The 17,269-nt window shown below is 41.3% G+C and overlaps 1 protein-coding gene across 1 annotated transcript in view; it reads left to right on the top strand.

Moving 5' to 3' along the window:
• The window catches only part of rasa3 (RAS p21 protein activator 3), a 155,065-nt gene that overhangs the window by 25,087 nt on the left and 112,709 nt on the right, over positions 1-17,269 (top strand). The window contains 1 exon segment of the mRNA XM_084309178.1: positions 15,182-15,299. Coding sequence (XP_084165304.1) covers positions 15,182-15,299 — 118 coding nt within the window.

Below are 17,269 nucleotides of genomic sequence, written 5' to 3'. Positions count from 1 at the left end.
GAGAAAAAGAGAGAGTGAGAGAGGGAACAAACCACATAAAGAAGAAAAAGGTAAAATATAGAAAAAGATAGATGTTGAAAGAGGATGGGTTGAAATAAAAAAAAGTCAACCAACGAACTCGATTCTTGTACCGGATCTCCTCTCTGGTAAACAAGAATACCCTGAAGACTCTGGCAGGAGCACTCATTCAAGGGTACTACGACTATGCTTGCACCTCATGGTACCAAAGCACCTCAAAGGCACTAAAAACCAAATTACAAACATCTCAAAACAAACTAGTCAGACTACTGCTTGACCTGACTCCTAGAACCCACCTCACCCCTGCCCACTTTGCCAACCTAGGATGGCTTAGAGTAGACGACAGAGTACAGCAACTTGCAATGGGCCTGGTCTACAAGATGCACTACACGACCAAGGTACCCATGTACATGTCAAAATACTTCCCAAAGGTCAATGAATACCACGATCACAACACCAGAGGGAGCTCCACAAATCATGTGAAACCCAGATTCGGCTCAAACAAGGGACTAAACACGTTTCGCAATTATGCCACATCAATGTGGAACGCCCTACCCAAAGCTGTAAAGGAATGTGAATCACTACCCACTTTCAAAAACACTCTCAAAGAACACCTACGGGAGACTTGCAATTAGAAACTGGCCCCTACAAATGTCCTAACCCAGTTGTACAGTAAAGACCAAGTATGGCTTTGTCAGTATTCCAATGTACAGTGTCCCCCCCCCTACCCAACCCCCCCCCCCCCCCCCCCCACCTCCAATGTACAGCCCCACCCAACCCCACCTACCCAACCTCCTCCAATGTACAGTTTCTATGTCAAATGTATGTCAGTATTCCAATGTACAGTGTACAGTGTCCCCCCCTACCCAACCCCCCCCCCCACCTCCAATGTACAGCCCCACCCAACCCCACCCCACCTACCCAACCTCCTCCAATGTACAGTTTCTATGTCAAATGTATATACAGTCTTTTTCTGGATTTTTTTGTATCACAAACAGTATACTGTATTTGCAAATCTGGTATGTCATAAATGTATAGATGTAGCAGTACTGTCTATCTGTATGTCGTGTGTGTTATGATGAATTGAAAATGGGGGACCCTGATGTAAACAAGATGAAAGTCTTTCTCTGGTCTGTCATATTTAAAACAAATACAAAAAATATATATATTTTAATAATAATAATAATAATAATAATAATAATAATAATAATAATAATAATCATAATAATAATTTTTTTTCCGGGTTTTCACGCGGGCTAGGGCTTAAAATATTATTTACAGTCAGGCTTATTTTTTCGGGCAGGGCCTGAAGTTCACGGGCTCGGGCTGGGCACGGGCTTCATTTCAAGGCCCTTGCAGACCACTAGCTCACACTACCCCCGCCACTTCCTGTCTCTGCTGTGCAGGCGTCCCCCAACCGACCTGTAGGAGTCGCTGTCCACAACGTCCAAATCACCACCCATCGACTTCCACCCGCTGGCTCTGCCAATTGAGCCAGTATGACGGCCGGCCCAAGCCGGAGGCAATGCTGACACCCGGATTCGAGACCGGATTCTCTTGCATTGGTGACGAGCGCAATCTCCGCTGCGCCACCCAGCCGCCCTCATAAGTATGTTTCATAACTATTTATAGTTTGATTTTTCACCACACCAGGGTCAGGTATGAACTAGGGCTGTCTTAAATGCTTCGAAGCTTCGAACGTTCGATTCGATGGCACAAGCTTCGAACATTAAAAAAAAATCGAAGTTTAAAAAAAATATATATATAAAAAAAATTTTCAACAAATTTTTTTTCACATTTTTTTTTTTTTTACTTCGATTTGTGTGTGTGTGTGTGTGTGTGTGTGTGTGTGTGTGTGTGTGTGTGTGTGTGTGTGTGTGTGTGTGTGTGTGTGTGAACTACCCATCCCAGTTAGGACAGCCGAATCCCGTCCAATCTTTCGCCGTCGACTAAAGACTCACTTCTTCAACCATTATCTGAAAAAAAAAATCTAACCGTGACTAACCTTACTGTCATGCACTTGTCCTAATAAACTAACCTACACTGTAACACGCAGCACTTTGATGAACATTGTTACTCAGCTGATAGAGTTGTACCCTTCTTGCTGTCTTGTCGTACAGAACTTGTAAGTCGCTTTGGATAAAAGCGTCAGCTAAATGACTAAATGTAAGTGTGTGTGTGTGTGTGTGTGTGTGTGTGTGTGTGTGTGTGTGTAGGTGTGTGTGTAGGTGTGTGTGTGTGTGTGTGTGCGCGCACCTTGTAGAATTCCACACATAAGAAAGAAAGATACTGGGATGAATAAACAAAATAGGAAATAAAATGTAGAAATGCATGCAATACATAAATAAATATGAATCTCCATATATGAAATATAACATTTAGATAAGGTGCTACTGAGATGTTTTGGTGAGTTCTTTGTTTTTTTGTGGAAGTTGCCCTTCTTAAACTGCCCTTCACTGATAATTGGTCTGTAGTGGAGTCTACAAGGTCTACATTGCCGGACCATGTAGAATCCGGACCTTGTAGACTGACATAATTCTGTGCATAGTTTAGTCTACACAGGCCATATTTCAAATAATCAAAATCTTACTTCATTCATCTTAAACATTCTTGATTTGGGGGATTGGTAGTTCCCATGAAATCTGAAGTTGTTCAAACGACAACAGCGATCCACCTTGAATTAAATCACACAGCTGAGCCGAGTGAAACCTTGTTGGATGCGTCAGTCACGAAAGGGGCTACTTAATTAATTAATCCAACCCACTTTATTTATAGAGCACATTTAAAAACAACAACGTTTACGAAAGTGCTGTACAAGTCCCACAACATAAGATAAAAAAAAATATAATTTTTTTTTTTTTTTTTTTTTCTCGAAGCTTCGAATTAAAATCGAAGCTCGGCCCCGAAGCTTCGATTGCCAAAAAAAGCTTCGAAGGTCAGCCCTAGTATGAACACATGTACCAACCAGCCTAGCCAGCCTGTTTCTGCTTAACAACCAGCTTGAATAAACCCCCCTGCCCCCCGTTTTTATGCCACATTATGCCTGCCATGGTATGGACCAGGCATGCGTTGTTCATGGGACGGGGTAGCACGGTGTGCAAGCTCACTCGCTATTTGCATATCAATAGCGCCGGTCGTCAGGTGTGTTAAATACGTTCTCAGACACATTCACACCTAACTTGTTGTGAAGACGTGTTACATTCCATTCGTAGAGGCAATTAGGCACTGTCTTTAGTCTGTGCCCAAGCGAGGGGACATTAAATGCGCATTCGCGGGAGCGCGCGCACGCGCCGGGAGCGCGCGTGCACGTGGTGCGTGTCACCCCAGATGATTTCAATAACGCACCACTGGTATGGACCAACTGAGGACACTCAGCCTCGAATCTCAGAGACTCAGAATCGAACCCTGGTTCATTTACCCTCTTGGTGCAGTTCATTTTGGGCAGGCATGAACACAGCAGTCGCACGTGGCACCAAAACAATCGGGCCGAGACCTTTTTGAAGAGGTGTTCTTGGGTCGGTTACAAACAAACTCCGGTACGGTTAATTTGTGGCGAGATCGTGATCCGACCCAGATGTAGAAAGTGAACCAAAAAACAACCAACGAACTAACCAGCCTTGCCAACGCTCAGGTATGAACACACATACCAACATAACTACCAATGAACTAGAGCTGTGAATCTTCACTGGCCTCACAATTAGATTAGATTATGATTCAGCTGTCCACGATTCTATTCGATTAGATTCTACGATGCATCTCGATGTAGCTCAATAATATATTACATCCTCAATTTTATAATCTATATTACTGCACATGGCTACTTTTTCATCAATTAATACAAATATCAGTATCAATACTTTTAGAATAGCCTGATGCTGTATTTTCTATGAGTTGAGTGGATGCATGACCAGAGCACTAGCTTTAATAATACAATAATAATAACAATGCACTCTTGATTGGAAAATGACCTATAAGATTCCCTATATGGGAAAAGCAAGGCATACACTCATTACGGGATGTTTTTAACAAACAGGGTTTCTGTAGTTATGAAGAAATACGGAAAAAATGTAATCTCACCAAGTTCACACATCTTTTTTACTTACAGTTATTGTTATGTTTGAAGACTCAAGGTGTTCCATTAACGAAACCAATTGAACACCACAGATACCACAAATTCTTCTATGAAAGAGAGACATCAAGAGGTTTTGTTTCAGATTTTTATCATCAATTACTAATGTCCTCATATGAAACCCTCCACCTAGACTCCGTCTGGAGGAGGGATATACCAGACCTGGAAAGTGATTTTGATTGGCAAGAAGCCTGGGCAAATGTTTGACTCACATCAAGGAACCCGGACCATCAACAAATCAATCTTAACTATATTCACAGGACATACTTGACTCCTATAAGACTGAAAAAAATTGGTCTTATACAAGACTCCAAATGCTCCTTATGTACAAATGGGGACGAGGGGACATTTATGCACATGTACTGGGACTGCCCACCAGTTAAGATATTCTGGAAAGAGGTGACCCAGCAATTATCAAATCTCTTAACTTGGAATATACCTGTACACCCCTCTGTATTACTGCTGAATGATGTTTTTGAGTGTGCAGTACATCCACAGCTAAAGAGATTGGTTTTATCGGGTATCACAGTGGCTAAAAAGCTGATAGCATCACGATGGTTCCAACCGGAAAAAATTTGCCGAAAGGTCTGGATTATTACATATCTCGATGTGATCTATCAAGAAATATCTACAGCAAGAATTTTGGGTCTCAATGAATCCAAAATGACAATGTGGTTAGAAGTGGTGGAGAAAATAAAAGCTAGCATATAATGGTAATGTCTGGTTAGGAGCGAGGGAAAATGGATTGATTATCCAATGGGGGGTCCGGGAGGGGGGGGTACGAGCTGGAGCATATGTGTGTAGGTTTTTAGATAACAGGTATTAAGGGTATATCCTATATAAGACAATTAACTAAAATGTGATTTCATTGGATGTGCACTGTCAACTAATGCTTGTATTTCTTATCGTGTGTTGTCATGTTTGTTTATGTGTTTGTTTAAAAAATTATAAAAAAAAAAAAATACAAAAAAATAATACAATAATAATAATATATTTGATTTGTAGGGGCGCTTCATATGTTTTGTATTGTAATGTATTTTTATATTAACTGTTAATTGTATGAGGACCTCAATGGAAATAAGTCCCACGACTTTCTTGTGACATCCTCGATTTGCTGTAAATATGTTTTACTGCTTTAAAAAATAAATAAAAAATAAGCAAATCCCAAAGCGCTACATTTTAAAAGAACATAAAAGCTAGCAAGAGAGTAAAACAAATATTTTAGTTTTTATAATAATTATAAAAGAATTTTATATATAATTTTATAATCGATTATGTTCTGTCACTGCATCGATGTAGAATCGTCCACATCGCGATGCATCTTAGAATCGAGAAATGTACACACCCACAATGAACCCGGTAACTCCATAGCATTACGCCGTCCCTCCGTTTCCCAATGAGGACCAGTCTCCTGGTGTTATATAGGCTCAGGCTGAGCGCTATTTCTGGACTTCAATGAAGCACATATATGGCAGGCAGACTCTCACTTCAACACGCCTGCGTTCAACACACCTGAGCAAACGTCGCACTCCTTCTTTCATATATTACGATATTGATTTGACTTATAGACCTTTTCAGAAGATGCCCGTTGCTAGGAGGGGAACGGCTCGGGCACAGAGTTTACTTCCTGTCAGCTACTGATATTCGCAAATGCCTGGCGTGGGGTTGTCTACTGCAGTGGTTCCCAAAGTCGGGGTCGCGACCCAAAGGTGGGCCGCGAGCAGCCACGGATGGGCCGCGAGATGGTCTAAAAAAAAACAATTTTTTTTTTTTTTTTTTTTTTTTTTTTTAATTTTTTTTTTTTTTTGTCATGCCACTGAACTTAGAAGCAGGCCAGGACAGTGTTTCTAGTTGTATTCTAAAATTATATTCTATTGTATTCTAAAATGTGACTATATGGTTTTATATTAACTTAATAAATAAACAAAAACGAAAAATCTACTTATTTCAACGAACATTTCAAACTAAATAACAGATTATGCACATAAAACGCTGAAAACAACCGAAGCAACAATAGTATTTTAATGAGGCTATTATTATTATCATTATTATTTTGCAACAAGTTAGCCCTCTCATAAATAGCACATATAAATGAATAACTAACTTGAACTAACTTAATAGGGTTGAAGTGATATTTGGCTTAAAAAAATCGGTCGCCTGACAAAAAAAAAATAAAAAAAAGCCAGACGATGTGCATTGGGCCGCGGCTCTCTGACGCCTTATTTTCTGGGCCCCGGCCTGAAAAGTTTGGGAACCCCTGGTCTACTGTTTACGTTGTCGTGTTAGGAAAGGTGTTCAGCCATACCATAATAAACAGAGACACAGAAAAAGGATTCAGCTGGAGGGGGGTATTCATGGAGGAGGATGAAAGAGAAAAGAGAGAGAGAGAGAGAAGATATGAGTGGGCTGAGAGAGGATTAGAGAAGATGGCTTTATAATGAAGTTTGTGATCTATGGCAGCTGAATGGCAGGTTACTGGAGAAAGGCTTATCCTTTATATGGGCGCACACTCTCCAATCACACACACACACATCACACACACACACACACACAACCTCCTTAAGGTCCGCAGAGTTTGCCCGGAACAGGGTAAATCTGCATTGTGCTATGATGCCCTTAGCTCATGGAATTAAATCCAACAGTCCTTAAAGCTTGAGATTCTCCCCTCTGTTGCAGTGTTTAAAACCTTGATCTCCAACCTTTGTCAATCAAGTTGTACGTGTTTTAGTTGTTGTCCTTGCTCTATTGTTATGATTTGATATGCTGTGTGATTTTATATGCTTTTTCTTTAGCTAATTTCTGTATGCACTCAATGTGACTGTAAATGAGGGAAATCTCAGTTGCCTTTCGAGTTTAAATAAAGGTTTGAAATGAAATGAACCTCCTCTCCAAATCGCTAACACACTCTTGTTACCCACTTATCAAGTCATCCTGAAATCTAGGCCAACTGTCCCAATTCTCCCCCCAAAATATCCTGTATCTGTAACCATGGCGATGACTGAGCTGGTGCTGCTTAACAACCAGCTCGTTCTACCCTCCCCCCATGCTCTTTTTGATCCGTTTTTATGCCATATTATCCTCGCCACGGTATGAACCAACTCAGTCTCGACTCAGTCTTGCATTGAGGATTATTTCACGCCTGCCTTGTTCAGTTTGGTTGAATGGAACCCTGGTTTGTTTTAGTTTTGGCCTCTCGACACGGTTCGTTTGGGCAGGTGTGAACCCAGCGATCACATTCTGGTGCGGCACCAGAACAACAGGACAGACTCCTTTCTGAAGAGGTGGTCTCGGTCCGGTTACAAATTAACCTCGATCCGACCCAGATATCTAGACAGTGAACCAAAAAACACTGCATTGTGGGTTGAGGAAGGTGTGTGGACACCATGGGAATCAACATGGAGTCGGGTAGTAGCAGGTGTCTGTTGACGTCGTCCAATGAAGAGCTGAAAGACCTGATCGAATTATGGTGAGATGATCACATGACACCGTTGCTGGTGGACAACTGGACACACACAAAAACAACAAAGTGTCCAAATTATATTATTATTTAATTGATAGGAACACCAAAACAAAACAAGAAACCCCCAAAACAACATGAATGTGGTGTTGCTTCATGTTATTTCTGAGACCAGGAAGTGAATTTCACTTAGATATTCTGTCCGACAAGACGAGGGATCGTTTAGACTGCATGCCATTTTGTTTACACGTGTCATGAATAAACTAATATCATACTCAGACTCTTGTGTCAATATCACGATATCTAAATATTTAGATAATATCTATATTTAGACTAGGCCTTTGTAACGAATGAAAGTGAACAAGGAGCCTATCACCTGGGAGGGATGGTGGTGTTGTTGACAGCAGGCAGCAGTGGTCGCTAGCTTATACTTGTAGATAGATGATATCCATTTAAGCATCCAAGTCTCCACTCTCCAGACAACTAAGCAGATCTGACATATTAATGACATCGTCATCAGTCCTCTCCAGTCTGTGGCTCTGGGGGAAGAAGAGTCCAGTTTTGGACTGTCCCTCCGATCGCTGGAACAACAGTCCCTGTCAGAAGACATTCTGTATAATACATGGGAATGACTCATAGTTCTCTGTTTATGTAAGAATGTGTGGATCAATATGTGTAGCTCTGTGCACAATACCATTATCTATCTATCTATCTATCTATCTATCTATCTATCTATCTATCTATCTATCTATCTATCTATCTATCTATCTATCTATCTATCTATCTATCTATCTATCTATCTATCTATCTATCTATCTATCTATCTATCTATCTATCTCTCTCTCTCTCTCTCTCTCTCTCTCTTTTGTGTGTGTGTGTGTTTTTTGTGTGTTATTTTTTGTTACGTCAGCTGTGGATCTGTTTTATCTTGTGACAAAGAGTTCAAATCTTGATAAAAGGGGTATAAAGAATTGCAGTAACTATACAATCACTGGATAGTCAAAGAGCTTTAAAGCCATTTTTCTCAGTTTCAGTTTGCGTAGTTACTGCGGTTAGCTTCTGCAGGGCAGTGTAGCCTGCTGGGGTGGGACTGGGGGGTGGGATGGACTGGGAGGATGCGTAGTAGAGACCAGAGGGTTGGGAAAGTATATTATATGGTATATCTCCCTCGTGTAGGGGTGTAAATATTTGACCCCATTACGATTCTTCAGGCAACGATTCAAAGCACCATGAAATGTCTTCATTTGACCACGATTCAATGCGATTCGATTTGACAAATTTTCGATCAGTTAATTCTAGGGGTGGGAATCGCCAGAGACCTCACGATACGATACTATCGCGATACTTGCGTCACGATACGATAGTATCGCGATTCGCGATACTAAATATATCACGATACGCTGAGTATTGCGATCTTTTTTTCTTTTATTTTTTTTCAAATTTATTTTATTACCTTTTTTCAACTGTAAAGTAAAACTTTGTCAACATGTTTTATCTAATAAAATAAAGTTCAGTCTGTTCATCTCACTTCAATCATTTATATTGCAGAACATGGTATTTTCTCAAGCAGACAGATGTAAACACTGTAATCTGTGTTGCATGTACCTGACAAACTGAACTGTTTGTATTACAGTCATATTCCAACTTAACTGAATGCACATGTGTGTGTGTGGACTACTGTACTATTACAGGTATTGAAATGAACAATGCAACTTCTGTATAATTTTTTTTGAATAATTAAATATCGATACTTGGCATCCCTGTATCGATACAGTATCGCCACGCAAAGTATCGCGATACTACTACGTATCGATTTTTCCCCCCACCCCTAGTTAATTCCCCCAAAAATTTTGAATACACAAATGTGGCTGGGGTCAATAATAGGGGTGTAAATATTTGACCCCACAAGGATTTGATTCTATTACGATTCTTCAGGCAACGATTCAATATTAATTTGACCTCGATTCGATGCAAATCGACTTTCGGATTGATGCATTGTGATACATCGATGCATTGTTGCACCCCTACCCTGAGGCTCATGTAATTTGGATTTTGTATATTATAATCTATGGTATGTCCCTCAAGACGGTCCCCTACGCTCTGCATCTTCTGGCTGCCTGAGACCCACTCCTATCCGAGCTCCTGTGGGGTCAATTAAAGTGAAGCAGGATATTCTCGGTCTTCGCTCCACGATGGTGGAATGAACTTCCCACCACAGTCAGGACAGTCGAAACCCACTCCACTGTCAACTAAAGACAACTTTTTTTTAATCTATATCTATAATAATAAAAAAATAAAAAATACCAACCTTCTTGCTGTCTTTTACTGTTATGCACTCTGCTACTAAGTAAAGTAGAACTGCCTATATTACTACCTACTATGCTAATATACTACTATGCACTCAAGCTCGGCACTCAATGTTAGTTTACACAAGCATTAAAGGGTTAATACGCTGTCCCCTCCTCTTTATCGACACCTCTCCTTTGTGGCTGAAGTAGGTTAAAAAGGTCAAACCAGTAACGGATCACACATGTTTACCTGGGTTCATCTGACTCTATCTCATATAACAAGTCAGACAGACAGACTGACTGGGAAGACAGACAGACAGACGGACTGGGCAGACAGCAGCAGTCTACTGTCAGACTCAGGGCACCGCAAAGGCTGACACGGTGGGAGGAAGAGGGGAAACAGATGCTGGGCACTTCCTGTTTTCATGTTTTCCTGTAGAAAGTTTTTATTTGTGTTTTGGTATGTGTGTGTGTGTGTGGGGGGGGTGCCTTCAGAGGTTGCAATGAATTGTGTGAGGTCATGCCCTTTTTTGGAGCTGATTGTGTCTCTCTGACAGCACAGCTTCTTATTGGCATAGAGATTTGGTGTCAACCACACAACACACACACGCACACACACTCACACACTGTGGGTGCTACAAACCAATCACATAGCTGGTAATGAATAAAGCTAGGAGGAGAAGGCAGATTAGAGGATTAGACACATAGAGGAGAAAGTAGAAGAGCAGAGGGATGAGGGATAATGTAGAGTAGAGTAGAGGAGAGAGAGAGAGACTGTCACTGTAACATTTGATCTACAGTACACCAGTAAAATGTGATCTACAGACATCACCAGTAATAATACTGTAGACCAGATAAGTAGAACCCTATTGTGTCTTATAATACTGTAGACTAGATACGTAGAATCATATTGTGTTCTATAATACTGTAGACCAGATAAGTAGAACCCTTTTTTTTTTTTGATCCACTTTTTCTCCCATTTTTCTATATTTTCTCCCATCCCAATTTCGTATCATCCAATTCAACCCTCCCCTGTCACGGACGCTGTTTCTTGCCTCCCACAAGCCGGCTGCAATGTGGACTAAGTCATACAGAGCACAAGTCCCCTCCGGTACTTGAGGTAACAGCAGTCGCATCTTTTCACCTGCGCAGCTCGATCTCTCAGTGGCGAGGAGTAACGCGTGGGAGGCTCACGCTGCCCCCGACACTTCCTGATTCTACTGCGCAGGCGCACCAACCGACCTGTAGGAGTCGCTGTCCACAACGCCCGATCCCCACCCTTCAGTTTTCCCTCCCCGTAATACGGCCAATGTGTATTACTGCGGACGACCAGCCAAACTGAAAACAATGTGGAGCGCTGGGCTCGAACACGCGAATCCTAGCGTCTCCACACTGGTGGCGAGTGCCTTGCCCACTACACCACCTAGCCGCCCCCAGATAGGTAGAACCCTATTGTTTCCTACAATACTGTAGATTAGATAAGTAGAACCCTATTGTGTCCTATAATACTGTGTACTAGATAAGTAGAACCCTATTGTGTCCTATAATACTGTGTACTAGATAAGTAGAACCCTATTGTGTCCTATAATACTGTGTACTAGATAAGTAGAACCCTATTGTGTCCTATAATACTGTGTACTAGATAAGTAGAACCCTATTGTGTCCTATAATACTGTGTACTAGATAAGTAGAACCCTATTGTGTCCTATAATACTGTGTACTAGATAAGTAGAACCCTATTGTGTCCTATAATACTGTAGACCAGATACAGGGTCCTGGGACATGGCATTCACAGATGGCTTCAACAAAAGAGACAAGATTAACTGGACAATATGATTAGATCTCGTTATGGATAGTGCACATTATATGTATATTTTAAAGGTAGAATATGTAACATCATCAAACAGCGAGATGAAAAAAGAGCCCCCGCTTGGTGTTGCACTTTGTTTACATTCTTTAACATTTTTGGTCCAATGTGGGGGTTTGAGTTGAGCGGGGATAAGGGAGGTATTGCTTAAAAAAATTAATAAAAAAAATATACAATACAATATGTATACTGTATGGTGGATGATGGTCTACAATAGATCCATGCCTTCACCCTTGGCTCAGTGCTTTCTGCTAAGTGACAGGCTGCCAGCACGTTGCTCCATAGAGACGTGTTACTGGAGCAGAGCAGACATGTACAACATCTGACCTAACAGGCAGGTAACTATTGAACCCAGAGTCCCCCAGGGGCCACGGAAAACACAGAGCATGCCGACCAACACGGATACACGTCTGTAGCGGGGGTTATATTAGTCCCCAGGGACTGTAACGCTATCTTTATGGTTAATGTCTCCAGTGTGTGTGTGTGTGTGTGTGGGTGGTGGGTGGTGGGTGGTTGGACAGCATTCTTTTGAAAGGGAGTGCTGTCTGTCACACGTGTCGGATGAACAGATTGGAGCTTCAGCTGCACTCAGAGGAAATGTCCCACGCAGATTTTTTCATTCACAAATCTCGGCTTGACACTCATCGTGTGCACACACACACACACACACACGCACACACAGTGAGATAGTGCATGTTGAGAATTTGTTTTAATTTTGTACTTACTTACTTGGTGGTATTTGCGTTTTGGTACATGCTTATTTATCCATTTCTTTCTGTGTGTGTATGTGTTAATAATAATAATAATAATAATAATAATAATAATAATAATAATAATAATAATAATAATAATAATAATAATAATAATAATAATATAATAATAATAATAATAATAATAATAATAATAATAATAATAATAATAATAATAATAATAATAATAATAATAATAATAATAATAATAATAATAATAATAAGTGATGTAGACACAAAATAGACATGGGCATAAAACAAGCATAAAATTGGCTTAATTATAGATGGGCATAAGATGAGCAGAGAAAACAATTGTAATAGATTTCTGATAACATGAAAATCGCAACTTTTGCATTTCACAGTTATTGATGATGATAGATAAGAGTCATGTAGGTTCTGAGAGCATGGCTGGTGATCCAGTGTAAGAGTAGCTGGCCTAGCGGAGCCTGCGGCAGGATGTGGCGGTGTGTGACAACACAGTGTGGAGGCTAGAGGTGATGAACCCTGACAGCTTAACGCTTAGACTGAGCCCGTCTCTCACAGCCTGCATCCGCTGCCTTTTACAATAAACTAATCTAAACTAAAACTTTATGGATTTAGTTACATTTAGAACTGCTCAAATCATGTTTAAAACCAGAAGCAATTCATGGCCAAGTATATTTATATTAATATTTTTAAATGTGCTCTTAATTGTTCTCATTGTCTGCTGTTTCTGTATATATAAACTCACTATGACACTTGTGAATATAACATCTCGACGACACTGTAAATGAGTTTAACTACTCAGTGTATTTATCGAGTATGAATAAAGAATAATGGTAGTAAGAAAGTTTTATTTGAAATGTTATGGTTTTGTAAGAAAGGGGCAGGATTAGATAAGCTCCCTTCTCCAACTCATCCTTGTTTTTTTTTCTACGGATGAAGATGGACTCTGATGCTTAATGCATAATTCAGTCAGTTACCATTTGTAATAATTACATTACCTCCACTCTGTCTGCAGCAGGTCTCTCCGCTCATGGAACGGCATGTCCATATCAATGGTCTATGTACGCTACACAAAGTGGGCGACATTTCGAGCCCAGCTCTCGGCGTTGCTACCAGCTTGGCTGGTCGTTCATACTAAGACAATTGGCAGTATTAGGGGGTGGGAAGCTGGTGGCTGGGAATCGGACGTTGTGGACAGCGACTCCTACAGGTCGGTTGGTGCGCCTGCGCAGTAGAATCAGGAAGCGACGAGGGCGGCGTGTCCCTCCCACGCAGACCCTCGCCGCTGAGAGATCGCGCTGTGCAGGTGAAAAGATGCGACGGCTGCCTCCTCGAGTACCGGAGGGGACACGTGATGCAAGGCTTCGTCCACATTGCAGCCGGCTTGTGGGAGGCATGGCCTAACAACGCTCGAGACAGGGGAGGGTAGAATTGGACAATACGAAATTGGGGACGGGAGAAAAATAGAAAAAATGGGGAGAAAAAGTAGATCAAACAAACAAAGTGGGCGACATGTTGTTGGCACTATTTGGAAATGCACAAACCGCTTTTTTTTTTTTAATCTTTTTGATAACACTAAGCTAGCTGTGCAACAAACTTAAAAAAGAATCTGCAGGGATCCTGGATATAGGACGTTAGCAGAGAGGCTGGATATAGGACGTTAGCAGGGATCCTGGATATAGGACGTTAGCAGAGAGGCTGGATATAGGACGTTAGCAGAGAGGCTGGATATAGGACGTTAGCAGAGAGCCTGGATATAGGACGTTAGCAGAGAGGCTGGATATAGGACGTTAGCAGAGAGCCTGGATATAGGACGTTAGCAGAGAGGCTGGATATAGGACGTTAGCAGAGAGCCTGGATATAGGACGTTAGCAGAGAGCCTGGATATAGGACGTTAGCAGAGAGCCTGGATATAGGACGTTAGCAGAGAGCCTGGATATAGGACGTTAGCAGAGAGGCTGGATATAGGACGTTAGCAGAGAGCCTGGATATAGGACGTTAGCAGAGAGCCTGGATATAGGACGTTAGCAGAGAGCCTGGATACAGGACGTTAGCAGAGAGCCTGGATACAGGACGTTAGCTCTCCATGCTCCACAGCTTCCAGTTGTTGTCTTCCTGCAACAACTGAATAGAATAGAAGAATAGAAATACTTTTATTATCCCGAGGGAAATTTGACACTGCAAATCGCTCAACATTAAACATTTAGACAGAACAGGTCACAAATAAGAATAACAAAACAAATCAAATTGCCTAAGATAAGAGTAGAATAAAATTGAATAAAAATGGAATAAAATATACAGTAAATAAATACATAAAAAATATACTGAGGTCTACAGTAGGTGTAGTATTGCACAGTGCCGTTTCAAAAGTAAGAGGCCAGGAAGATGGTAACTGTCACTCTGTGCTCAGTGATGCAGTGAGGCACAGTTATGCATTGTATAGTCTGATGGCTGTTGGAATGAAGGACTTCCTATGCCGTTCAGTGCTGCATTTAGGTAGTGTGAGCCTAGCACTGAACATGCTCCTCCTGTCAGCCAAGTCTGTGTATAGTGGGTGGGAGGGGTTTTCCCTCACACCTTGCCGGAGTTCAGAGCGATATTTCCGTTTCAATGGCAAAAATCTTTCGTGGTAACCAAATAAAAAATGTCCTAACGTTCCTAATGTACCCTTTGTTCTGTTGTCTGCAGGCGAGGCGAAGAACATCCCTCCATACCCAGGGCCCAACAGGATGAGAGATTGTTACTGCACTGTCAACCTGGACCAGGAAGAGGTCTTCAGAACCAAGATCATCGAGAAGTCTCTCTGGTACGGTTCTGTCTGTCTGCCTGCCTGTCTGCCTCTCTGTCTGTCTGCTTGTCTGTCTGTCTGTCTGTCTGCCTCTCTGTATCTGTCTGCCGTTTCTTTTCTCTTGCTTCTCTTGCTATACTGCTATACCACCATTCGACTACTATTATTATTATGTTCTACTCTATTATTAGTATTATTATTTCTATTATTATCTTTTTTTCCCTGCCTGTACCCCCCCTCCCCCATGCTGCTATGATGCCTGAATTCCCCCCAAGGGGATTCATAAAGGAAAGCTTGACTTGATCTATACAAAATGGAAAAAAATCATATCCATTAACTCATTGACTGCCACACTCTTTTCCCATCTTTACTCAATGGCGCCGCCGCCAGCGTTATTGACCATTTTCGCAATGTTTTCGGACCCATCGTGTGTTCTGTATTATAGCTATGGAGACAATAGTATGGCTCATTTGACAGGCATTGTTTATAGTCCAAGAGTGACTAACCAGTTCATTTCTACATACTGTAGTTTGTGCGCTATTACACGCTAAACATCGCCCCTTTCCTAAATAATCCAGTATTTTTTCATAGATCGCAAGATATGAAATGCCCAAATCATTCTGAAACCCCAAATACTTCCAAATCAAAGGTATATACCATATACCGTGTCTTCACAAAATCATCACAGGGGGTCGTTTTAAAACTGCGATCGTTACCAAAATCATGTTTTACGTCCGGTAAAATACGACACTGTGATCGGTACAGAAGCATGTTTTACGTAAAAAAAATAATACCAGCAGGTTACTACCTAAGATAGACCTTACCTCAGTCAGAAAGTACTCCAAAATGAATAAATCCCAGTCGATCCCATGGCGATCGCAATTACTCGTGTATATTGGGCATGGATACCATACGGGAAAGAATAGCTCTGAGGCACCAAATCTTCCACCGATTGCTATGTTGTGATCCACTCCTAGGCGAGAACAGCCGGAGGTAAGTCAGTACTGGAAGACAAGTGATATCCCCAGTTCAAAAGGTAGGCCATACTGCCACCTGGCGAGATGCGATCGTCATTGCAATTCCAACGTAGGCAGATAAATAAGATAAAACAAATAAATAAAATGTCATTGGGCAAACCTGAAAAGTCATGAGAATTTTAAGCTCAGCGAAATGCTGAACCTTTTATGAACCACAAATATTGTCTGTTCTCCTATGAGCTCAATTCTTCTTCTCTGTGTTTTGGCTTCAACCAACGCCTGGTGAGCCAGGCTGACTATGGAGCGTCTGTGATGGAATGTTATCTGATAGTCTAGTGTAGCGTCTCTCAGTCTTAACCTGGACATACTTTCATCTCACAGTTTCATTCACTAAAAGTGACCCCGTGAGAAAATCTAGAAGAGCAACTATTCTGATCACAGGTGTCACTTTCTCCACTGGTATGTCCTCCACACCGTAGACAGCTACGGAATCCTGGACGTACTCATATCCGACAACGATATCAGATGGGGTTCCCTCAACTTCCCTGTGTCCCCTATTATGTGTACATATTACATACATATTATTATTACATGCATATTAACACTACAACTCTGTACATACATCTGATTAGCACTATTACTCACTTCTCAGTAGTACTCATTTATATCTTGTATACCCAGTTTAATCATCTGGCTGTACATTGTATATCACTGTTGCACTTTACTGTTACATTTGCACTCTGGTTGGATGCCAAACTTATTTTTGTTGTACTGTACCTGTGCTGTATGATGACAATACATTTTAATCTAATCTAAGGGTCCTTGACACAAAAAAAGGTTGAGAACCACTAGTCGGGTCAGTCTGTCATTAGCCCTTCAGGTTGAAAAGGGCCAGTCTGTGTCATCATTAGCCCTTCAGGTTGAAAAGGGCCAGTCTGTGTCATCATTAGCCCTTCAGGTTGAAAAGGACCAGTCTGTGTCATCATTAGCCCTTCAGGTTGAAAAGGACCA

The sequence above is a fragment of the Notolepis coatsorum genome (assembly GCF_963971535.1).
Source record: "Notolepis coatsorum genome assembly, chromosome: 2".
Taxonomy (NCBI): domain Eukaryota; kingdom Metazoa; phylum Chordata; class Actinopteri; order Aulopiformes; family Paralepididae; genus Notolepis; species Notolepis coatsorum.
The sequence above is the reverse complement of the archived record's forward strand: the minus strand, read 5'-3'. Positions and strand labels throughout refer to the sequence as shown.